This window comes from Parus major, chromosome 2 (assembly GCF_001522545.3).
Source record: "Parus major isolate Abel chromosome 2, Parus_major1.1, whole genome shotgun sequence".
NCBI lineage: Eukaryota > Metazoa > Chordata > Aves > Passeriformes > Paridae > Parus > Parus major.
The window spans coordinates 38,409,068-38,434,307 of record NC_031769.1 but is presented as its reverse complement, the minus strand read 5'-3'; the positions used below and the strand labels follow the sequence as shown (position 1 = coordinate 38,434,307).

The window sequence follows — 25,240 nt, the reverse complement described above, 5'->3', positions numbered from 1 at the left end:
CACTAAACAACAGCTACTCTAGCAAACTAGTGGACCTCCTAGTAAAAATAAACAAAAAATCTCCACCAAGCCATGCCCCTGCAGTGACATGCAGATTCCTGCAGCAGGCAGGACAAGGAAAAGACTTATGTTAGCTATGCAATTACCATACTGCAATTACTTGTAGCAGTCTCTCAAATTATCCTTTCCATTTAGCTGCCTGGCAGAGATGGAAACATGTAAAGAGGAAAGGGCAAGCTCAAACACAAACCTAAATGGGAGAAAGAAGGTGTGTGTGTGTGCTCCCAGGAAATTCCCTGCACAGGCAGGCTTTGTGTCCTTCTCCTCCCCTCCCAGCCTTCCCCATAAAGGCTTGCAGAGTTCCCGCACATATTTGGCAGCAGAGTTATTTATCAAAAGAGGCACAGGGACTTTATTTAATTGTCAGCCAGTACAAAAATCCCTGCATTTCTGCACCATCTGAAATTTATAGCAGCACTAGTTTCTTTCCCGCTATCAGCAACCGAATGTTTAGAGCTCAGCTGAAATAATAATGCAAACTATGCCACAAATATTTATATATGCCTGCAAGCTGGCTGAGGCGCAATTCCCCTCACGCTAGCAGAGAGATCTGCACAGTTTGCGTGCACAGCCAGCTGTTCCCTACTCTCGCCCCAGCTGACCTGGAGCCAATGCAGCAGCCCAGCCCGAGCCTGGCTGGCTGGGTGGGTGCCTGTGGGTGCTGGCAAAGAGCTGGCTTTGGCCATGCCACAGCATGGCCCCTGCTTACCTTCAACACCCAGCATGTTTCTATTCTCTTTGTCAGACCTGGGAGGAGTTTTAAAACATGCCCGATCTGCAGCAAAGAAGTTTCTGAGGAGGGATGAAATGACATATGAAAACAATGCAGAAAGCAACTTAAAAATACTCAGAAGAAATAACATGGACATAAACATGCCAAAATAAACCAGATGTCTTGAGCATTATGCTTCCTGGTACAGTTTTCAGTCCTCTGTCTGAATGACTCATCAACACACGCTCACTATCTTCCCATAATTTTTTTTTGCTCTTAGTTTTGACAGTTGACATCTAAACAAATATGTTGTACCAGATCTCTTGAAATCTGGCAAGTAATATCTTGTACTTACTACTTTATGCTGCACTCTCATTGCCCTGTGTTCAGCAACAAAGAAACTGCTAATATAGAGCTATCCACCAAAATCCACTAAAGCCTAGAGTTTAGTGAAACTTGGATGCCTGGAGACTAGAAAACAGAGTTCAAGTAAACACCCAGAAATATGCAAGTCTGGCTCTCTATTACTGGCAGTAGTCAAGGAAAATTACCTTTCCACACTGCAGCTGAAACTCATTACCAAAGGCGACAGCAGAGGGATGAGTTGGAGCTGGACCAGCTTGGAAAACCCACCATTTTTAAGAGTGAGATGATGGCCATATCCCCCTGCCCAGTTTCCATACACAGTCAGAGCACCCACAATCAGAGCATACACAGTCAACGGTCTGGACAACATGGGAAAGCAGACTAAGAAAGGTGGATGAAATACAGTCTGTACCAGTGCAAGGGATTAGCAACTGCAGAAACTGAGCCAGAGGAATCCACTAACTAGTTCCTCCAAGCAATAAAGACTTTCAGGGTAACACTAATCAGAGAGATGCATCTTGTTGCAAATGCCAACACAAACCACACTGAGGTGATGAAAAAGCATTGCAGGTTTCAGGACAAATGCAGTGTTGCATCCACCTTGCCTGGTGGATCACTCAGCTAAGCTGTAGGGAAGCAAGGGAGAGTCTTGGACTGGGCAACTTTGACAAGAAAACATGACCTTTCAGAGATGAGTGAATGAACTGGAGCTGATTAATCTAACACAGGAAAATCTTAGCAAGATGTTTTCCTGTTTTCTCCCTCCCTTGCCAGACTTCAGTCAATGGCCAGATTCAAGCACAGAGCTCATATAATCACAAGATGATCATTCTTTCAGTTTACGAAAATCACATGGACTTAGATGAAAGGTCTTTTTAGTTAGTTCATCCATTTGGTTCCTGGATGCTGTGCTTGCATCTCTTCTGTTCACCTAAAACTCCCTTTTCTTTCCTTTAAACAAAATACGTAGTTTTCACTTTTGCTTCTATACATGTAATAACCACAGTACATTAGTATCGACGTATATGGACTGGGCAAGACCATTTGAAGCAGCATCTGAGAAATGCCTTGATCCCATGTACCAAAAAACCTGAAAAAAAAATGGTTATGCTCATTCATTTAAAAAATGATGGGTTGCAGAGCTCTCTTTCTTACATGCTCTGCTTAAATATTGCTAAATCTGGAGCACTGCCACTCTTTTGGACCAGCAGAAAGCATGTAAGGATCACGGCGCACACTGAAGCGAGGACCTAATAATTTGCATATATATTTATCACTGGTGCACGGGGCTGCAAGCAAGGCAAGCACTCCAGAGACAGGGAAGACCTCTCTCCTGTTTGGAAGATTCATCTGGAGAGCAGCCAGCGAGGACACTTGCAGGAGGAGTGAACAGTAGCCCATTGGAGTGGTTACACCACAGCTATAAATCTCTGCTTTCCCTGTTAAGCGCCTGGGAGGAGGGAGAGGGAACTGGCCACAGCTGACAGTAATGGGTCCCATTAAATTGTCGCTTTTAAAGAGACTCTAAAACGAGAATAAACTTGCTTCATAAGCATTTGATCAGTCTGCCTGACACCAGGCAATGGCAGACCCTGCTCACGTGCACTGGCTGGGGGCTGCTGGCTCTCCCCTCCGGCATTGGGTTCTGAATAGCTGGAGTGAAATCACTGACTGCATTTACAGCCAACCAAATCTACATTTTTGGCACTACTTGTAACTGTGTCTCACCTTATAATTTATGCATCCATTATTCTAGACAAGGGATCCAGAAACAATATACTTTTCCCCTCTAAAATATAAGTATTATGATCCAGTTTTTATTGCATAGTAACTTTTCCCACTGAAATATATGAAATGGGAAATTTTAAGCATGGCCACATGAAATCATAAGGGACTTCATGTACAAAAATGTTTTTCTACTTCTCAGCTGTCTCCTGAGTTGAGCTATGGAAATTGTGGGGGCTCCTGCTTATTATCAAAAGGAAGAACAATTTATGAGTAGGGACTCTGAATATTTGGCAAACCAGCTGCAGCAGCACACCACTTAAACAGTTTCCACATCAACATACCAAAGAATTGGGTGTATGACTTCTTTAACACTACTAGTTTTTATAGCTAGAATACTGAGATGCACAGGTGTCACACCTAGAGGTGTCCCCTGAATATGGGAAGTTCCTCTGAAATAATAAGAAACAGGAAGAAGGACACAACATGTATATAATTTACATGATTATCAGGAGACAAGGTATCCATGTTTCAAGACTACAATACAATCTAGATACAAAGAGGGAAAGATAGGCACATGGCTGTAATCTCAATTTTGTCATTTTCTGCTTTTTTTGAATGGGTACTCAAAAGTGAAAGAATTTCTTTTAGTAAGGCATTTGTTTTGTTTTACAGGGTGAAGAAAAAGAAGAATGTATATCATAAACAAATTGGATAAAGAATCTCTAAAGCTGACTTCATTGGAAATACTGAATCTTGGAAAATTACATCCAGTTGTCTTTTCTGCTACAGCACAGACAAAGACCAGCTCCAAAAATCTAAACAGCTCTAGGATCCATGGTGCAAAATCAATTGCACTCCATTTCCAGAAGAATCTAAAGCAAATGCCCCTCCAGGAAATTTTCTCAAAGGAACACTTCATTCAGGATTAGAAAGAAGCTCTGTTTCCATTATCAGGTCAGTCAGGCAGTTAGCAGATGGCGATGGAAGGCTACTTTCCAAAGTATTTCTGCAAATTGAGAAGCTGACCACTTGCAAACTGGGTGATGGTTTACAAAAACCAGAAAATATAGATAGGTGCATCTTTCAAAGTAAATTCCAAAACTGTAGCAAACAAAGAGCACCTGAATATCTACTTAATACATAAGTGTGAACAGAGTTAGATAATGATTAATTCCATTTTCTACCATTGTGAAACCCCTTAAGTTTGGATTTACTTCTCTAAGATGTGCCAATAAGAAAGGCTTTAAGTACATGCTAAGAAAAACTCGAACTACAATTTGAAAAGATGCCTAAAGCAAGAACAACAGTGACCTCAACCATCTCACCAGCACCAAAATCACACTCAGCCAGAACTACTCTTGGCAAACTATTCTATTCTTGTTTCCAACAGGAAAAACAAGGTGCAGCAAGCTATCCTAAATCTAAATTCAACAAATCAGTCGTATATCCTTCCGTATCAACTAATTTTTCATTAACCAGTTTTTTTTAAAGTTCCAGAGTTAGAAAATGAAAGGCAGTTCATTGTAATTTTATACATTTGTAATGCCATAAATATGGCATAGTATAAAAAAATAAGCTAGCACTGTTATCAGAAAATCTCAGAGTATTTAATTTCTGAGATGTTTGCTCTGATATCCCTATTTCCTTATTAGCAACTGCAGCAAACAGTACTTTTAAAGATATTATAAAATCTTGTGTTAAATATGGTGGAAAGCTGCATTTTTTCCTACACTTGCACAATTTTCAGAGTGTGCACAGAACAGCCTCTACTCTACAACTATAATTAAAAGCCACATGTGGTCCTTAAACTAACGGAGAGGTATGAAATAGATTGACAAGATGAGAACAAAATAAAAGGTTTTCCCCTCTTTCTGGTGAAGAAAATTGAAAAAGTAAAACCTATTAGAACCTAGTGACAGGAAAATAAAAATACACTCCACACTCCCTGCATGCAAACCAGGGGACTTCTCAGCAGGCAAGTGTGCTGGCCTGAATTGCAGCTCACCTGCTTCTGGTGTCTCTGGTCAGTACCTCACAGCATGATTTGCATAGACAGCACTTTTACACGTGGATATAATTTACTTAATTCTGCAGAAGGTGTTATAAATCACACACACATTACTGATCTGGTGTAAGCCTGAGCTCTCTCAGACATTTGCTAATAAGCCACAACAGCTACAGGCAGGTGAAAGCTGGAAAGAAATGTGACAAATACATCTACAAGGACTCTTTATTATCCACTGTGGTGCAAGAAACCACGATTCAACTCCAGCAGCAACTTGTAGATACAAATATAAATTTGAAGTTTCTTCTTTTTACAGTCTATATTCCCAGATAGGGAAAGGCATAGACACTGACAAAAGAGTAAGACTCAACTAGTTCAGCTTATTAATAGTAACAACAATGAAAAAACTGTAATTATAATGGACTAGTTAGTGGCCCAAGATCCTGAAAAGATACGCAAGATCAGCAGGCACAAAAGCGACATTTATATCAGGAAATGTTCTTGCCAACCATCATGGGCACTATGGCTTGCTGGCATACAATGGGAAAGCCCACATCTACCTGAGATAATTCCTACTGACCTCTGAAATGGGACCCAAACTGTCCACAGGAGTTGCCTGCCTGCAGGAGGAACACCCCTTGCCACCAGAAGCCTTCCAGGTGCACTGCATGGCAAAGCTGTGCCCCAAAATGTGGCTGGTCACCAACACACCAGAGTTCAAGAGTCTTGAAGTGCTCTTTTTTGAGACAGCCTTCACTGATGGTATCAGGAATTTTACACATGAAGGAAGTGCAAGATATAAGCCAAACAATTATACATTATTATTTGACAGTTCATGGAAAATAAGAGAGTACTTTCCAGTTCTTGTTTCTACAGGACTTTAGCTCTTGTGCTCACAAATAAGTGGAGCAGCGGGGTTAGCAAAGTTAGAAAGTTAATTTGGGATAATCTCTGTGCTTTTACAGCACCTGCATGGTTGCCAGAAAAAATTACAGTAATTAGTAAAAGCAACTATTCTCACATCTCAAGATGAATCCCTGGTATATGACAAGGCAACAGGCAGGATAAGCGGAAGATTAGCTGTGGATGGAGGTGCTGTACCCTCATGGAGACACTGCTGCTCTTTGTCCATCTCTGCTTCAGAAGCCCAGTGCAGGGGAGAAGCTGAGCTATAACCCACAACCTATGTCCAAAGCACTGGAAAGCATATTTGGTACACAATAAAATTTACATTTTTGCTATCTGTCATGGTGAGCAAGTAATTTTATTTCTTCATTCATGGTGCTCACACAACCCAGAGAGACTTTAATGAACTTGGTAAGACAAAATTTTTGTTCCCAATCCCACCTATTTCATCATGTTTGCTTGCTCTCACAGTGCTTCCAACTAATATACGCTTCCACATCTTAAAACTTTTAAACAAATTCAGGATCTGTCAAAAGTTTTATCTTACAAACAAACAAAAAATAATTAAGGACTTATTGAAATAGATACCACCTTTTTCATGGGGCACCTGACCTTCCTGGGTTTGTTATTTGAAAAGCTACAATTTCAAGGATGCCACTAAAACAATCAGGTCTTCTCTGACAGCACAAAATGAATAAAATTTCCAGGTTTTCAGAACTACATTTGAAGCAGTTGCAACTCATTTAGTGAGTTTCTGCATATGGCACTGCTTTCTGCAAATGAATGGCTTGGAATGTTGCTATGCTGTGAAGTGCTTCCAGTTTAAGATCCGATTATATTAATAGTATGCAGAAATGTATTTTGAAACACATTTTTCACCTTCTAAAAAGTGTTGTTGATTTAGCTGAAACTAGGAGCAATTTTCTGTGATTTGAGGAATTTTTCATAGCTGTGCATGGATGACAGCATGCATCTCTACTGCTGGCACTGTCACTAATACAGCCTAAATGGAGACGAATACTGCTTGATCATTCAAGCTGATCTATATTTTTCTTCGAAACAACAGAAGCTTTTCCCACTGCACTGATGCAAACAATGTTACTTCTTTCCCTGATACAAATCATACCATGCACATATTTTCAAGTTTACATTTCTTACTTTCTGTTCCAGTTATAGGTGATTAAAATATGCCGAGAAAACAAAACCGAACAAATACATGGAATGTTAGTTAGCTAGCTTTATGAAGTGTGCTTTTATTTTTTACTGCTAAATAGCTGAGAAAATTCTATGTCTGGATCCTTAATTCCCTGTAAAGGGGCATAAATATAGGCTTAAACATAATTATATTATAGCTAGAAGCTAACATGTGCATGAGTGGTGTTATCAAAAAGAACTGCTGCTTAAGATCCCTTCACAATCCCAAAACTGCCTAAGAAAATGCAAATCTGTTCTCACATGATGTAAGAGACATTATTAAAAGGAAAAGGCATCTGTCCCAAAGGACACTGTTCCATAAAGGGAACTTTCTTATAACAATCCATAAAATATTTTAGTCTCTCAGCAACATTTCTCGCAGACCAAAGCATAATATCACAGAATCATGATATCATTTAGGGTGGAAATAACATTCTTGCCATCAAATTTCAAGCAAACAAATAAAATGAAAGCCAGTTCCTCTCTCTCTCTCTCTGTGTAGCATTTTGTAAACTAGTTGTTGTACCAATGCTGATCAGGGACTCATGGCCAGCAAAGGGAAACCCCCAGCCCCTCAGCATCCAGAGGGACATAATCATAGGGGACATTGTATGAGAGAACATTAACACAGTTGTGTTTGGGCACCTAACCCAAAGGCTCATGGAGACAGGCTGTTCTAGAGGGTGATCCAGAGCAGGTCTGGCTTAGATGTTTTCAATCAGCAACCACAGGAGCTTCTCTCGCTCTTAACAGACTACAGACAGCCCAGCCTTCAAAGTTAGGCAGTAATTTTGGGCCTCAAATTGAGTGGTGGCACTGCCTTGCGCTGCATCTGTAAGCGATTAAGTTAAAACTGTAGCAAAATGACAGCTTTTCTCCTAAGCTTAACATCTTAAGCTTAACAACAAATTTGAATGAAGCAAAAACTGGTTTGTTTTCTCTATTTTTTTTCTCTGTGTGGATGCTATCTTGGGGAGTCAGTCCTACAAAATTACAGATCTAAATGTCAAGGTTTATGTCAATGCCTATTTTTTCATAGTGCTTCAAGTCTTTGCAATAATAAAAACATATATTTGAGTCAGGAATATGTCAAACAAATAGACATATTTTCATAGTTGAAGACCCTTGAAAATGTATTAAACGTGGTTACCCTTTTAATTAATCCCATATTAGATGTGATTCCATATGAAAACTCTGATGGAAGGAAAACTATCCTTATTTTATGATAAAAGCCAACCTGGGATCACTCAGTATTGAAGCAGTTAATAACTACATTTTTGTCTGTTAGCATCAATAACAGGCAGAGAGGCATCTTCATCATTCAGACAAAACTGCTGGACCGTAAACCTACCCTCTTATATGCTGCACTGTCTTCTCCCATGAAACTGCTCTAGGCATCTTTGCTGCCCACCGAATTCAAGCCAGTAATCCGGGCAGGACTGTCAGCAGAGGAATGCCGTCTTTTAAATGCCCAGAACAAGAGACAAGGCTTTCAGAGACAGCTGAAGCTGCCAGAACACCAGCTTCTCCTCCTCACCCACACAATGATGGCATTGTGTGGGGAATCCAGACCACTACTCTCAGTCCCTCTTTCTGCAAACCCGGCTACAACAACGACTCAAGTCAGGACCAAAGAGCTGAGCGTTTGGTGACAGTCAGCCCTATAACCACTTGCACCAGCTGGATAAATCCAGATTGCTCATTTTCCATGGAATTTGTTTGCGTGCTATCTAGCAACACCCAGAGACTGGGGGGGGAAAAGAAAAAGATCTCTGAAGTCTCTAACTGAGGTCATGAAACAACACAAGTAGGTTCCAAAACCCACCTCTGAAATGCCATGCAGTTTACAAAATGGGAAAGTTGTAAATTAGCTGAATATTGTCAAGGTACTGTTTTACACATAAAAAGATGGACTGTCTGTGGAATTTTTCTTACAAAATACATCGTGAAGATCAGTTTGATTTTGAAACTCTAACACATACAGAAAGCAAATGACCAGCTATGAGGCACACACACTTTTGTGTTTTGTGTAACACCCAGAAATAAACATAGAAGCTCATTTGGGTTTTTTTTTCTTTTAACCAGTTTGAAATTCTCATTGTGGTTCACAAGTGCCTATTATGAAACACTTCATCCTCTGAAAACCTTAAATTACTAACATATCAACACAAGCCACAGAACAGTCTTCCTACTATGGCACAGTACAGAAGACTCCAGTAATGAATAAGACAGCAAGGTCACTAAAGTATTTGGCAAAGGAGATTAGGAGGTTGTTCCCAGGTACCTGAAAAAGTAAAAACCAAGGAAGACAGTGAGTGGGAAAAGAGGAAGCAAAAATAGGAGAAGGCACCAATCCTATGTGAGAAGACCACAGCAATGGTTTGACAGTGAAGACAGTTGAAGCCAGATTCTCAGATTCTGGAGGAGAAATGACAACAGACAGGGTAAAATCTGTAAAAAAAAAAAATAAATCTGTAGGGTAAAATAGAATCAGAAGCAGACCAGATTCAGATTTCTGCAGACCAGAAATTATGTCATCATGACAGGATGTCTGAAAGAACTGACATTATTGTTGGTGATGACACAAAGAGAGGATGGAAAGCTCTGTCTTCATGAACTCTGTGTCCAAGGTAGCAGTGAGGTGAGCAAGACGACACGCCAGGGAAAGATGGGAGGGGAGAAGTCAGAAATAGGGGTACTTTGGAAATCATCCATGGGTTGGTGGCAGCTATGGGAAGATAAAATTTACAGCTCAGTGTTTCCCAAATTGAACATCACAAGGTTATAGCCACCATCCACAGCTCTCCAAGGGCTCCTGGCTGGAAGGGTCTCAATTAAAAATACACCTGTTATAAGCAGAATATTGCCATGACATCCCCCATTGGTCTACCATAAAAAGAGGTCAGTAAACAATGCCTTTTAAAATAGAAAACCAAAGAACTGAACCTTGGGGAATGGCACTAGGAACTGGATAAAGAGCCATTTAAGGACATATTGAAAAATTAGCAAGGAAAGAGTCCTGAAAGCCAGGAAAAAGAAAGCCTGATGAATCAAAGGCAGCCATCAACCCAAAACCCATAGGACAGAAAATTGTCCCTTGCATTAGATGATGACTAACAATGATCACTGCAGCAGCAGCTTCACTGGAGCTCAAAAGAGAAAGGCAAAAGAGAAGGAAACAGAGAGAAAACTAGAGGAAAACAAATGGAAAGCCAGGACAGAGAAACAAAAGATCAGGGTCCTAATTAGATAAATATGATATGAGCAGAGTTTTCCATTTGTGTTTCCCTTGGGAAACAAGACTGCCAGGAGTTCAAAGTGAAAGGTAAATGAGACAGAAGGGAAAAAAAGAAAAGACTTGAGAAAAGGACTTCAGAACATAGGAAGGTGCAAATGCAGGAGAAAAAATTAGTGAATTTAGGATTTAACATCACAGAATGGAGACTGCAAATTTGATGAAGAAAGAAGAAGGGAAAATAGAAGTGAAAAAGGAGAACATTGCAACAGTCAGATGAAAAGAGAAAGAAAGGGATTGGCTGATATTTTATTCTAGTTACTTATGGAATGAGATTGCCTCTCCCCATCCCAACTGGTCAGCTTCAGTGAAAAATCTTGAAGAAAACAGAGCTCTTTGAAAATGTATGAAAATGTGTCTTCAAGGTAAAGGGGTAATGAATTTGAGTTTCCTAATGACACAAAAGGCTGTAACACAAATACTTCCTAATACTAATACTAATACTACTACTACTACTACTACTACTACTAATAATAATAATAATAATAATAATAAAATACTCCCTTGATTTACCAAAGAATCAGCATGAAACTGCAGCTCCATACCAAGCAGAAGCCTTCAGTGAAACACAGGCTCTCTAATAAACTTTGGTTAATCAACAGAAAGGCAGAGATCCACGAGAGAGAAGGCTTCCTCAAGCAGCAGTGCTCAGTTCTCAGTGCTTACTGAACTTGCAAAGAAACGGGCTAATTTTGTACGAAAAAGGCTGGAAAGAAAAGAGGTGCATGAAGAACAGATATTGAGAACAGAGGGTGAAAGTAGACTTGAGAATGAACAGGAAGAAGCCTGTAAGTATACAAATCAGAAGTTCAAGGTGGTAGTTTTCTTGAGGTACAGGACCAACAGCTGATGACAGTATGAAAGCAAGTGTAAAGATGAAGGAAAAGAAAAATAAACCAAACAGTCAAAAAGGGCACAAGAGGAAATGTGGATGCTAAATGCAAAAAGAAGGGAATAGAGCCTGTGTGAAACTAAGTCACAGGCTTCTCATTCTGGCTTGAGAAAGCATGAGAAAGAATCCAACAGTCCTTGGTAAAGAACAACAATCTTTGCAGGTGGTGTTTAGGAAAACAGTCAAGAAGTGATGTTACACTTAACCAACGATGGTAGATGTGTTGCTTTAATAACCAATGAGAGTTTTACCTCTTGGACTTTCTTGAACATGTCTATAAAAGAAGATCAAGAATAATAAGCTTTGCTCTCCTGTTCAACACACAAGAGAGTCTGTGTCGTTCTTCTCTCCATTCCCAATAGAGTGACAAGGAAAGGGTAACATTCTTCAGAAAAAGAGTGGAAACTGGCAACACAGGTTTCTGAGGTATCCTCTGCTGCTGCAGTCTGCTGTCTGCTCTCTGCTGACATCCAGCTCACCACTTCTGTTGACCTGAAAGCTCAGATACCTTTCAACAGCAAATGTAGCACCTGACTGTCCACCAAAGGGACCAGTGGTTGATTCAGCAGCCACACCATGTTCTTACTGTTTTCTACTATTTGCTAAGGATACTGATTCAATCCATGGAAGAGATTCCATAAAACATTAGTCCAACCTGTTGCAGAGCTAGCATCAACAAACCCAAATATTACCAGTCTCAAGCAGCCAAGTTACTACTTTGGAGTCTTGTTATTTCTCATAGACTGACAGGCTTTGAGTGTAACTAATCTTTTTTTTTCTCTTATTTTAACATCAGCTATCGTTAAGTGCTGAATTACCCCATCTTGCAAATTAGCAAGTAAGTGAAGACAATATTTTTGTTCTTGTTGAGTAATGGCTAACACATTACAAGATGGATTTCCTCATGTATTCTGACAAGTGAGATCATGCTTTAATTATTTATGAAAATGCTTTGCAGTAGGCCAGTGAAAGTCCTACAGTGTATTTTTGCATATTTTTCAGAAAGAATTAACTCTTAGGGACATGTGACCTTCCTGCCACGGTCTGCAATTATGTCTGTGATTAGAGGTAACGTGGGTGAGCAAGTTACACTACCAGCATTTGCATGTTAGCATCTGAGTATTATGAGATTAAGAAATCAGCTAAGTTCTTCTTAAAAAATAGTTAAGTTGTGATAGTGTTGTGGTATCTAAAAGAAAAAAATACAGACAGGACATCTAAGAAAAACCTCAATAATTCCAGAAAGAGGTTCTAAAACTGAGGTGAGATTAAGAAGTTACTTCCACTAATTCAGTCACTACAGCTATAAAAAAGGGGAGAAACCAGATTTCAGTCCTTTAGTTTTTTGTCTAATGACACAAACGCAGGACTGTGATATTTTATATAAGTACAAAATGCCACTAGCATGGAAGAAGTTGAATTTTCAAAGGATAAAGTAAAAATGGCTAACTAAATCACAAAAATAAACCAGCAAAATGTCTTTTGTTAATTTATTCTAAGAACTTTATTTATATGGCTATAGCACCTGTCACATTTTCAGCATGCATTAGTACTGTACTAAACACTACACATCTATTTTAAGCTAAAGGATGAAAATCATAGGTCTTTAACTGTTAAGAAAGATCATTGCACTAGGGTATGCTAACAAATTTATCTATGAGAGCATCTGCCCTATGATATCATTCTCTACCATTTTTCACTCTACCTTCTTCTTTGCATGGATGGAAGTGCACACTGTGTGCACACCTCCAATTATTGCCACACAAACATGGTGTAAATGACATTGCTTCTCTGCCAGGTGTCTTCAGATTTTCTCTACTTTTGAGTGGTGTGTTTCATCGCTGCATCCTATGGACAGTCATCAATTCATGCTCTGACAATCACAGCACTGGAAGGCAGCTGGCAGATCTGCCAGCAATGAAGTCTGACAGATTAAATCTTGCAAATACAAACCTGCTAATCCTCAAATTCCCAGATCGATTTGAGATTAGTTACATAGCTAGAGACAGCACCAAAAATTTCCAGATGATCAGATCCTGTTCCCAAACTCTACCCCCTGGGTAACAGAGAGGTACAAGTACACAGAAAAAGGCCAAGAGCAGCCAAGGGCTACGTGAGATCTCAGGGAATATCTGACCTACAGATGTACAATGAAGAGTCTCAAAAGTTTTCTGTTTATTCTTTGATTATGTCTACATCTATGACCCCATTTTCATGTGAGTCAGTACTTCAGGAGGTCCCTGAAAGACATATTTAGCAGAAATTACAATGGGAATTAATTCCAAGAATGATGGTAATTTACTTGTCTTTAGTCATGAATCAGAATTAAATCATGCAAGAAAGTTACAGCCGTCTTTGAAGACAACCAAGTCACACCAAACTGCATTGTTTTATCCCTCTCCTAAGATGAAATGCACCCCTATAAAAGGAAAGGGAGATGATGGCACTCACCTTACATCCCTCACAAGCACTGACACCATAGTGATATCCAGATGACTTGTCTTGACAAACAAAACAGGGCTTGTAAACACGAGGGGGTGGAAGTGGTGAAGGAGGGCTCGGAACAAGTTCCTCAGAACTGGTGCTCTGAGTTTCAACTGCTACAAAAGAAAAAAAAAATTGAATGATTCATAATTATTTTGAATAAATTACTATATATAACCATATTGTAAGTATCAAACTGGCCCATACCCTTCTTTCCATAATAAACATTAATTTGTCTTTCCTAGTAAAATTTAAAGGGAGCTAAGCAAGGCAAATAATGGCAAGATTACATCCTACAGCCTTAAAACTATATTTTAAAGTACCAAATAATTTAGATGTAGGGCATGAATCTTACCAGGCTCCCAGAAAGGACAACTTTTGGCTCATGTTCCGGTTTTAGCCTATTGAATTGTATAGCAACCACATGTGCAGGTTGGATATCAGCCTTTAAAGGGAAACTGTGATGGGTACCTAATCTTGGGAGAGTGTTTTATCCTCCAATATGCAATTCTGACCTAGCAGGATAGCAGCACATATCAGGATATATGTAAATAGTGTGAGTCCTGAAGTGAAAATTACCTAAACAAGTTGCCCTTTTTTTTTTTTAATCTGCAAAACTAGCACAACCCAGCAACACTTCCTTAACTGCCTTAGGACCTGTAACATCAGGACACCTCTCTGAGAAAAAGCTACTTATATATTATGACCCCCCATATCCCTTTATTGCCTTAATATTTCTAGATGGTCATTTGTTTTGAGCCTGCTGAAAAGCCAGTAGCCCCTTTCAGGGAAAGGACGTGAAAGCTCTACGATGCAAGATAAGACATGTGAACTACATCTTTCCAAAACATCTGCATTAGTTTTCTCTGATATGCTGTCATCATTCCTCACGTTTACTGTGGATGTGCAATACATTTTCATGTTTCACCTAGCCGTCTGCTGCTTCTCAGATAAATCCCTCTAACTTTTCAACAGATATACAGGAATGACAGGATCTGTGAACTCAGATCTATCCAGAAATATTAGGCACTATCAGCAGAGCTAAATAACCAGAGTACGAACAGCAGGCTCTAAAGAATATTACTCAATGGAAAAATCTTAGACAAGATTTACTGTACATGATATTTTTCAGATTACAATGATGATACATTTCTACTGAGCTCATGATTCATTGTCAACCCATGTGTTGCTGAATTCATAGAGGACATCACAGCACAGGAGGCAAGCTCTGATTACTTGTGAGAGAAGGGTCCCTTTCTGCCATTTTTCCTTGGGTTAAGCTAGTATCAACTTCAAGGACAGATGCATCTTGAGAAGAAAATAAATGCCAGAGTAAAGTATTAAAGGCTCTGATCTAAGTAAAGAAATACCTTTGAAATTTATTTATACATCTAACAATAAGGAGGCTGTGAAAAAACAGGAAACTAAAATAAGTAAAGTAACATGGCTCCATAAATTGTGACATTAAGACAATGTCAATAACTATTCTCATCTTTTTCAGTATTAAATAAACTGAACTTGTCAAACATCTACATGCTCCACACAAAGAAAACTTTAATGAAGCTTTTTCTTAATGAAAACTCATGTGAGAATTATCATTTCTTTTCAACAGTAATTTTTGGTATTTAAGAGAGACAGAGAGTGCTCTGTTATTGATCTCTGCACAGCCACCCCGCTTGAATCAATAATCTATTAGTACTTCTAAATTAAAGTTAGATTCATCAAATGCCCTTGAGAAGCCCCAAACATTCCTTGCCTTATTTCATGCTCATACATGAATTATGGTGGCTTCCAACGAGTCTATGGAATGATAAAATTTTAGCTTTAAAACTCCAATACCAGCAGACAATGTGTTTTGTATTAGCTCATTCAACTCTCCCAGCCCAGTAAAAGGCAGCTTTTAGGCTCCCCATGGGAAAACAAGGTTGTGTCATTCAATAAAACAACTGCTCTCCTGCAATCCTTCTGTGATTTCAGTTTGGAGAAAGCAGCCTTTCAGGAGTAATACTGATACACTTCTATTTATTCATCAATTCATCCTAAACAAGTACCAGCATCCAATAGTAGCATTCCAACTACAAATAGTATTGTACACCAGAGAGGTCTGTCAAGCACTGTAGAAATAACAGGAGATTGTGATACCCAGAAGAGATTATGCAACCAACTCAGTTCATAAATACACCACACAGTCAGCAAGTGAAGTGTTGAAGGTGCTGCTAGAGAATATTTTTCAGGAAAATTTGAAAAGGTATATGATTAGGAAGGAGCCAATGGAAATCAGAAGATTGTCCCCAAAACACCCATACACATGTGCCACTAAAAGGACTTAATCTTAAAATAATGCTTGCATTAGCTGAACAACTGTCTAGGCAGTTTGATTAGGTTGTTTTATTTTGGTTGGTAAGTTTGGGGGTTTTTATTTGGGAATTGGGGGGGGAGGGGGTTGTTAGTGCTTTTTTGTATAGAAAAATCTAGTTTGGGCACATTCAGTTTTGAACACAGGCAAGGTGTGCAGTTTTCTGGAGAAGACTTGAACCCAGGTTCAAGCCATGCTTGACTCTTACTCCAGTTTCTGACTTACTACTCTTCCTTGGATTTAGCTTTACTTGAAAAAGTATGCAGTGCCTGTGCAGAAGTCCTGTGCAGGCATCTGTAGCAACTCATGCTCAGGAGGTAAAAAGTGTTATTTTTGCAACATGTTGACAGCTAATGGATGCATGACAGCAGAAGCTGCTTTCTTCTATGCATGTCTACACAAGCAATAAGGAAAAAAATAAAGGATGGAGAGTGGACAGTTGACTTTTCCCAGAAGAAGCATTTTTAAAGCAGTCCTACAATTTTGGGAAGAATTCAAGGGGGGAAAAAAAAGAGAATTAAAAAAATGCAACTTTTTTCATGCCCTGCTTTCTTGTCCTGTGGGATGTGACAATTCAGGATCCCTACTCACCTGAGACAACAGAGCCTTGGTGTTGTCACCCAACACCTGAATGCAGCTTAAACACACAGGGACTCTCAAACAATCGGTCACTTCACAATTCCTAAGATGTCTGAAATTTTTCTAAAGGTTAGATAAAGTAGCAGATAAGATCTTTAAAAGCACAGCGTGCTTTCTGAGAGCTAATTTACTGCCAGCTAAACTGTGTTGACAGATGGAGAAGGTATTTTATTTTGAGACCAAGTAGAAGCAGGCAGGCACTGCAAAATGCTTCATGTTCTCCTAGAAGCTTAGATTATTAAGCTTGCATGTTAATGCACACTTTGGACAGTTGAGTTTTAAAAGAATAAGAAGTTGTAAAGCAAATGGCATTTCCTGGATAGCCTCAAGGGAATTTTGAATACTGAGCTCAGGGTCCCTGGTGGGAAGCAGCAATTTCAGCTAATTAGGGTGAATAGCAAAGTGTTGCATTTGGTCAAAACATTCTGTTAACCCTCATTTTTGTTGGCACCAACAAGAGTCTGGATTTTTTGCCTTTTCTTTTCCTTCTTTTTTTTTTTTCTTTTTGTGAATTCACTGCAGGAGTGCAAGGCACTCAGCTCACATACATTAGGCAGAAAGTCAAAGGAAACGCCAAAGTTCAACTAAAGTACAAGTAATTAGAACCAGATTCTCTGCTGCTTGTATGTGTGCATTTGATTGTAGAAGTTATTTATAAGCCTCCAAACATTTGAAAAAATAACTATATACTGTAGATCATTTAATTTTTATGTCTCGTCTGGAAAAAAAAGTCTGCTTTTAATCATCTTCCAGGAAAGAGCCAGGAACTGGGAAAGTGGGTCTCAATTGTTTCAATACAAATTTCTCTCTTTCATGTGCCACATAAAACTATACTATAAAATTAAATCCAAAATATCATTGACTTTGCCCCCCCCTTCATTTTTATTTTTTTTTAATAAAAACTTCTTTGAATTTGTCATGCTCAAATAGTTTGCATTGTTATGAGGGTTTGGGTTTTTTAAAACTCTTGTTTGGAAGAGAGACAAGGGGAGAAGGAAAAAAAAAAAAAATAAAAAAAAAAGAGTGAGAGAGAAAGAAAACATTATCGTGGAGACTTGCCAGCCTTGACTTAGTAACCTGGCCATGACCCTCCAGCGAGTGTGTGTTTGACCCGGTCACACATGACTCTAGCTGCGTACTGTTGCTGGGTTATAAGTCCCAGATATTTTTACCATATATACAACAGGTGGGGATCACAGACAACAGAAAGAGGAAAACAAAGTCTCCCCTTATGGAAAGACTCCCATTTTCTCCCTTGCAAAGAAAGAAGCACAAAGCAAAGGAGTTGTGCTACTGCGTCACTACTGGCACTTGCTGTGCTGGATCGCTGCTTTTCCCGGGGGGGGACGCACGGAGGTGGAGTGGACTGAGGACAGGAGGACTGAGGAAAAGGCTCAGGGGAAGAAGCCATGTGCAAATGTTAATCAACACAGAAAAAATGACCACAGTCAAAAATCTTTCCTTATAGAGCTAGGTATGCATCGAAGGTCAGGAAGGAATGCTTCTTATTACAAGTGAACACAACATACCTGGATTAAAACCTACAAAAACTTCAGATGGAGATATTAATACCAGGATTTTCAGAAGTACCTAAGAAAGTTGGTTTTCTACATTTGAGGGTTCCTTTTTTTATTTATGTCATCGTAGCTGCACACATCTGGCTTAAAGCTATAATGTTAAATATATTTATTCTATTTTAATTCTTGGTTATCATTTTTCCAGCATTAATTTTAATCAAGTCATTCATGTCTACCAGACTGTCCTTTAAAAAAGGGTGGTATTCTGGTGGTATTCTATTTGATACAAAAGCCAAAGAAACCCTCTAAAGTCTAGTGGCTTGCATTTGGTCTGAAAAGGGGCATTCTACTTTCAACAGGCACATCAGAAGATGAAATTCCATGACTTGTTTCTTTTTGAGGGTGTCCAATCAAAAATGAGCCTTTTCTGTTATTTTAAAAGCTAACAGATATCTAACAGGTTTCCACTATGTGCTGCTCAGGATTCATACAGTTTGATTAAAAGAACAACAGAACTAGAAAGAAGTAAAGGTTATAGAGCTCAAAAGCCTGGTTTGCAAGGACAGGACTAATGGACAAAACTGCACACAAGGTCACCTAAAAGGAGTCTCAGACCCGGGCACTTTAAGGGCCATGTAAAGGGCACGGGCTGCTGCTGCCAAAACTATCTCAGACAAGGTGCAAGTCCCGATAGGCACAGCCGAGTTGGCAGGAGTTCTCTAAAGCTGAAGTACTTTTGCTGCTACAACTCTTGTCAGCTAAAGAGCGATAGGGACAGCTGGCTTCTGTCCCGAAGCATCTGGGAGAAGAGGGGTCCTGCTGAACTCTGCCCTCCGCCTCGGAGTACAAGAAGCAGTGAAGCACACTCTCTGCTCTGATATCCTCACCCTAATGAAGTTCCAAGTACAAATTTGGCCATTGCTTCACTGCAGCCAGACATACCATCAGGACAGTATTTTCTTCCCCCACCCTTCTGCATCTCATGCATTTAGACAGTGCACTATTTTGGGCAGGGCCTCAGAATGTGCTGTACAGTAACTGGCGCTGCAGGACTTTCCAGTGATACTCCAATTCAAATAATGGTAATGATCGTGATCCCGCCAAGTCAAAAGATAGTTGAAAGAATGAACCCTGAAAGGCCTCCACAGCCTTGAGGGGAGACATTACTTGCAATGCAGGTCCTTAGAGAGCTTTCATTTTAACTACTGTAGCATTTCAATGTTAAAACACAGACTAAATTTAAAGTATGATTCAAAAAAAACCCAACAAATTTCATATTCAACAAATGCTTTTGCTGTGTATACACAAAGTTGTATTTGTTAACTGACAGAAAAGAAGAGTTTACACTCATTTGCTGCTTCTTTCCCAGTTTAGAACGGTGAGAGAGAGAGCTGCATCATATTCCTTCATGTCTTTCATCAACAAAATTGCCAAGTTTCAATTGCAAATCTGTAATGTTAACCAGCAGAGTCATGTAACGTAAGTCAGTGGAGTCGGTGGATACTGATCTTGGCCATACAACGGGAGTATAGCCCTTTGAAACCTGTATTCATATCAGGTGATTAGAGCCAAGAAATAGTTTGCAATAGTAGAAATAGCAGAGCTAAACAGACTTTTTTGCTCTAAGTCAGAAGACAACAGCATCTATCTTCTGGTTATTTCTCTATTCCACTCTCACAATATAATTTCTATTATATTTCTTCACAGATTTTATTATTCCCCCAAATAATCTCTATCAGTTGCCCACTGAAGAGTAGAAATTCTTTTGTAACATACTTTTCTGTCATGACACAGTTTGGCCTCTTTATCAATCCATTAGTTGAACATGGCATTTAATGCTGGCATTTAATAAGGCACTCCAGGAGCTCCACCTGCCAGCACATCTTCCAGAGCGACATTCCTGCACAGATTCCTTGAGTGACTCTCCTCAGGCCCTGTTGTCCCTGGCCACACAGACACACCAGCACCGCTTCTGGTTCTGCCATATTTAGCAGTGTGAAAGATCCTTCTCTCTTCTGCTTATCTGATCTACAAGCATGGTCTCTGCCACTCCAGTACATGAATAACCCATGAGCATTCATATTTTTACCTTTGTAACACCTAAGTGAGATAAGGGAAGAGCTATTCTTACTTTACAGACAGGAAACAGAAGCCCTGACAGTGAAAGAGCTTTATCTGCTTGCATCATAAATTCCTAGAAAAATGCAAGCAGTACCCAGCTGGGATTTTCAATAGCAACTGTGAACCTAGGTGTCTACAGCACTAAGCAGTGTCCTCAAAATACAGCCTTACATGTCTTGTCCTAGGTTTCACATGGGATACATGACAAAGCAGGGAAGTCTGTTAGGTCTGTACTCGGTCCCTCTGTTGCAGGGGCTCTGAAGCACCCCCAAGTTTGCATGTGCACCCCACTCACCTGCCCACTGTGACCCAGGACAGGGCTGGGTGCACTCTGCCTCCAAGAGCCACTGCTGCTCCCAGCAGGGAACTCAGGAGAGATGATGAAACCTTGCCTTCATTTTCTGATCTCTGCAGCCAGCTGAAAATCAGCTTTCTATAAGATTACCATCACACATACAACTACACAGGAATGCCCTGGCAGGGAACTGAGTTGCCTAAGAGAAATCCTGAACCCTCTCCTGAAGGCAGCACAGTCACAGCTGTGCACGTGAACGCTGTGTACCACACAGGCATAAGCAGCACTACAAACTGCCACAAAATCCTCTACTCTTGACTGTACTGTCCAAGCCTCACATACCACCAAGATGTTATATCTGAACCTAGCAGGTTAGTCTTACAAATTGAGTATCTATGACCTGAAAAACACCAACATATAAACAGGTATTTCTGAAAAAAAACACCCTAAAAAACCTTTATCTGAAACTGCTGCATCTTTTTCTTGTGTCCCACAGGTACATGGGGGAAGCTGTCACTGCAACCACTTTTGGTGCTTCTCCCAGCAGAGTCACAGCTTTTTGCAAGTACATTCTCTACACACATATATACTACAGTTAGCAGTAAAGAACAACAAGGAGGCTGCAGCTGCTCCACAGGTTTGCAATTTCTGGTTCTCAAGCACCAGCTCCACTAAACCCTGAGGTAGTATGTATTACTAACATCACCTTTTCAAAGAAAATTATACTGCTTTTCAGGCTAGATTTTTTTTTTTTTTTTTTAACAGCTATGTCAGCAAAGTAGTTCCACATTTGGGTTTATGTGTCCATATAGCCAGAGATGTATTTACACCTGAGCAAACGTGGAAAGCAGGAAGCTTGTCAGGATTAATTATATCAGGGCCAAGAACTGCATCTGGTTATACCTGTGTTACTCTCAAGACAGCAAGACTTAATGACATGCTAGTAACTGAGAACAGGAGCGTCTTTCACTAAATAAATGGCCAGGCAGACACCATGAGTGAGCCAGGGTGAAAGTAAGAGTAGAGACAGGATGGCCGCAGGGTTTTGCAGGCAGAGTTTACAGGGCAGCAGCTCATCACTTTGTATTAGGGGCCTACCTTCAAAATGAAAAAGAAAACATGTTAAATGAAAAAAATAAATCGTATGGAAAACTGAAGAAAAACATCCGAAAGATGCTAGCTCTGTAGTTTTTTCAGGTCGGTGATTTTCTGCCTGTCTGTTACAATGCAAAACTGCATCAGTCTCAAGTGAAAATTCCGCATTATTGCAAAACTGAAAAATAGAATCTTCTTTAAAAAAAAACAAAACAAAACATAATTGTGCCATCATCTGCATGAAGTTAGATTTTCCTTTGCAAATGAAATTTTCTTATGATTTAGACCCTGGCTGCTTTACCTGTGAATGCCTATGGTCAGATCCTTATGTAGAATAAAGTGACATAGGCCAAGAAGAGACACAAATGTGGAGAGGATGAGAACTCTAACATCTTTATTCTTTATTTATTAAAAAGAAGCCTATTTCTGTGGCCTATTGATACAAATGTGGTGTAACAAATTCAGTGTTTTCCCTACAGGATCAAGCATTTTAAGAAAAGGCCCACTGTAAGGAAAGAAACACTTAAAAACAAAAGGGGCCTGATTCTTTTTTTCAGCTAGGTTTTACAGTGTTGCTACTCCACTGATTCCAAAAAACGGCTCTTGTAAACGTGAATGGGAGAAAACCCAGATCTAGTACCATCAGTAAGAAATGAAAATTGAAAAGGCATTGAAATATATGCTATAATCTCTATACACATCCAGGTATTTTACTAAGTCATAAAGTCTCCATTTATAGTTATTAAATGTTTTATAGTATTTTGAGGGTTTGAAACAGAATAATTCAAAGTATTATTCTAAAAGAATTATTTTATTCTTCAAAACTCACCTCCTATCCAAGCTGGTATTAGTTTTTGGTACTATGTCTGCCAAATAAATTTTTTATTTTCTATACAGTCAACATATCTTATGACACTAATCATCATGACTTTTTGCTGTGGTTTGAATCCAACAAGAAAATGAGTGTTTTAATATCTTTAATCATGTAATACTATTACACAGTTGTTCAGTATCACATGGACAAAATAAAACTATTGTGCTCTCTTTGGAAATGCCGTAAAACTGACTTGCTGTGCAATATTTTACGTATCATTTTGTTTCTCAAATTTTAGGACCATTAGTTCAGAACATTTTGATCTTTAAGTGTTTTCAAACCCTAAAATTAATAGAGTGACTCAACAAGAACCAATTCAGTGATCAAAACTACTTCAAGTTAGTAGAGTAGCAGTTAAAATGCTTATCATTACAATTAATTTGTATTACAGCCACACTGCTGGATATCACTAATTGATTTATATACCCTCCTTTCTATACCCATTTACAAGGGCAATTATGAACTCCATCACATATGTTTAAATGGGTTACATTAGAACATTATCTAGAAACTAGACTGCTGAGCTTAAAATCCTTAAGAACAGGTAAATTCTTCATTAATGGGTATGTTATCAACTCACTACAAACGGCCTATAACCTTTTAAGGCAGCACACGGTACTAATATTTTACTTTTCATGGGCAGTTGGAAGTTGGCTCCAATGATGAGCTTCACCGCTATCTTTAATTGTTTTTAAAATTGCATATTATAGGCAGCAATAAACACAAATTAGTATTATACCATCCACAGCTTTCTGCAAGGCATGGTTTCTATAAACAAGTTAAAACGCATACATCTGTAAATAATAAGTGTAAGTATGCTGAATTTAATGAATAAGGACACTAAAAGAAATTGAACAGTAGGGGTTCAGCAATTAGAGTAACTGCCCATTTTATTAAAAATGTATTGTTTCCAGCTTTCACTTTAGAAGGCTTTTATTGCTTTGCTAATTCTAAGTTTTGATTTCCTTTGAAAAGGATGTCTAATTCCTTATTTTTCCTTGACAGCCCCTTCACACAGCACTCACCTTTTTTACAAGGCAGTGGACAACTATGAAGCTTGGTATCTCTTTGCTTGGGCCCTTGCTGCAGACCTTAGTTTGGCATTATGCCACCCAGAAGTATGATTCCTTATCACATAAGGTTTCATACCACAATGGAGCTGGGATGAAACCTGCTGAACCAGCAGACCCCAGGCAGCCACCCTTTGGCCCTTTCCCAAAGGTTACCAACATTCTGGCAGTGGGAAGGGGAGGAGCACATTTCCAGCTTCCCAGCCATGCCCCTACAACCCAGGGCCATTTGCTGAAGCTGGCAAGGCTTGGGCCATGAAATGGAGCCATGAGTTTCTTGCTGCTGTTCAGTAGCAGCCTGCTGCAGGAGGACAGGGCAGGGTGTAGACTGGGAAAGGCAAAGGTAGCTTCTCAAATGAGACAGATATCCCAGTACATATCTCCCATGCCCCAGCATCACCACAGTGAACCCCTGGGCTTTTACATGGATGTATTACATCCATGTAGCCCACTTTCCAAGTAAGTGTTAAGATTATTCCTTACACTAGCCTAATTGCACCCACGTCGCTGCTCTGTGGGGGTATAATTAAAACAATCCATTATTTCCATTCAGACATGACACAATAACAGGAAAAATATGGCTTTCATCACTTGAGCTTATCTGCAAATACAAGGACAGTCAGACCAAAACTTGACCTTTCTAACATCCTACAGCACACATACATTTGCAACATCTGAGACCAGAAGAGGGACATACTCTGTCCTCCTCCATCCCCTCAGCCTGCCAGACTGTGGACAGTGCAGTACTAAGAGCAGCTCACCCCAACATTTCTGATGCTAATGTAAATAATTCCAGTTTATGGTATATTGAAGAACTTTGCCACTATATTTTGAGAGAGAAAATGAAATATAGAGTTTACCAAGCTGTAATGCTCACCTGAATGGAATTTCAGTATTTCTGAATTTCATGCCTGCCAGACTAAAAATGGTAACACAGTGGGGAAGGTAACATGAAAACTAAGACACTAATAAATTTCCTTTTCTTGTAATTCACAGCACCTTCACATTGAGTTTATAAAATAGTTTGTTCTGGTTTTTTTATTTTTTTTTTCTTATAACTTTCCATCAGTGCAGTTAACATGGTAAACATCCCTCTGCCCCTCTCACTGTAGGTCCAGCAAAAGCTGATATCTGAGAAGAAGCACAGTGTCCCAGAGCCAACTGGTAGCAGTTCTCTTGACTGTGGCTCAGAGCACACTTCCACACTCTGCCTAGAAGATTTAAGATCAGTAAAACAAGACATTCATAAGAGCCTGGAGACAAGTTGAGTACCATGACTGGAGGGCACATTTCCCAATATTCTGTTTTCCTATTCTCTACCTGCAGTAGATTTTCCTATTAAACTGTTGGAGTGAGGAATGCTCCTAATTTTACCTGTACTTTGTCTGTCATTATTATTCTCACTCAGAAGTGAAAAAATATGCACACACTTCAGGAAAACACATATGTGCTAACAGTATTTCCTAGTCACCTGGTCTTTCTTATTCAATACCTGCCTTCAGCAGTGAATCTTTTTTTTTTCCCAGATAAGCAATTCACAACTGACTGCAATATCCCTACCTTGAAAACAGGAAAAATTTCAGCCATACTTTATATAGAATATGACAAAAAGACAGTACTCTGTTTCCAAA

The 25,240-nt window shown here is 39.4% G+C and overlaps 1 protein-coding gene across 6 annotated transcripts in view; it reads right to left on the bottom strand.

The window, feature by feature from the left end:
- The window catches only part of RARB (retinoic acid receptor beta), a 319,504-nt gene that overhangs the window by 52,684 nt on the left and 241,580 nt on the right, over window positions 1–25,240 (bottom strand). For 5 of the 6 annotated variants that reach the window (XM_015618168.3, XM_033511907.1, XM_033511908.1 and 2 more), the window contains one exon: window positions 13,610–13,758. In XM_015618168.3, the coding sequence (XP_015473654.1) occupies window positions 13,610–13,758 (149 nt within the window). The remainder of the gene's footprint in view (window positions 1–13,609; window positions 13,759–25,240) is intronic. The other variant, XM_015618171.3, reaches the window with a different exon arrangement.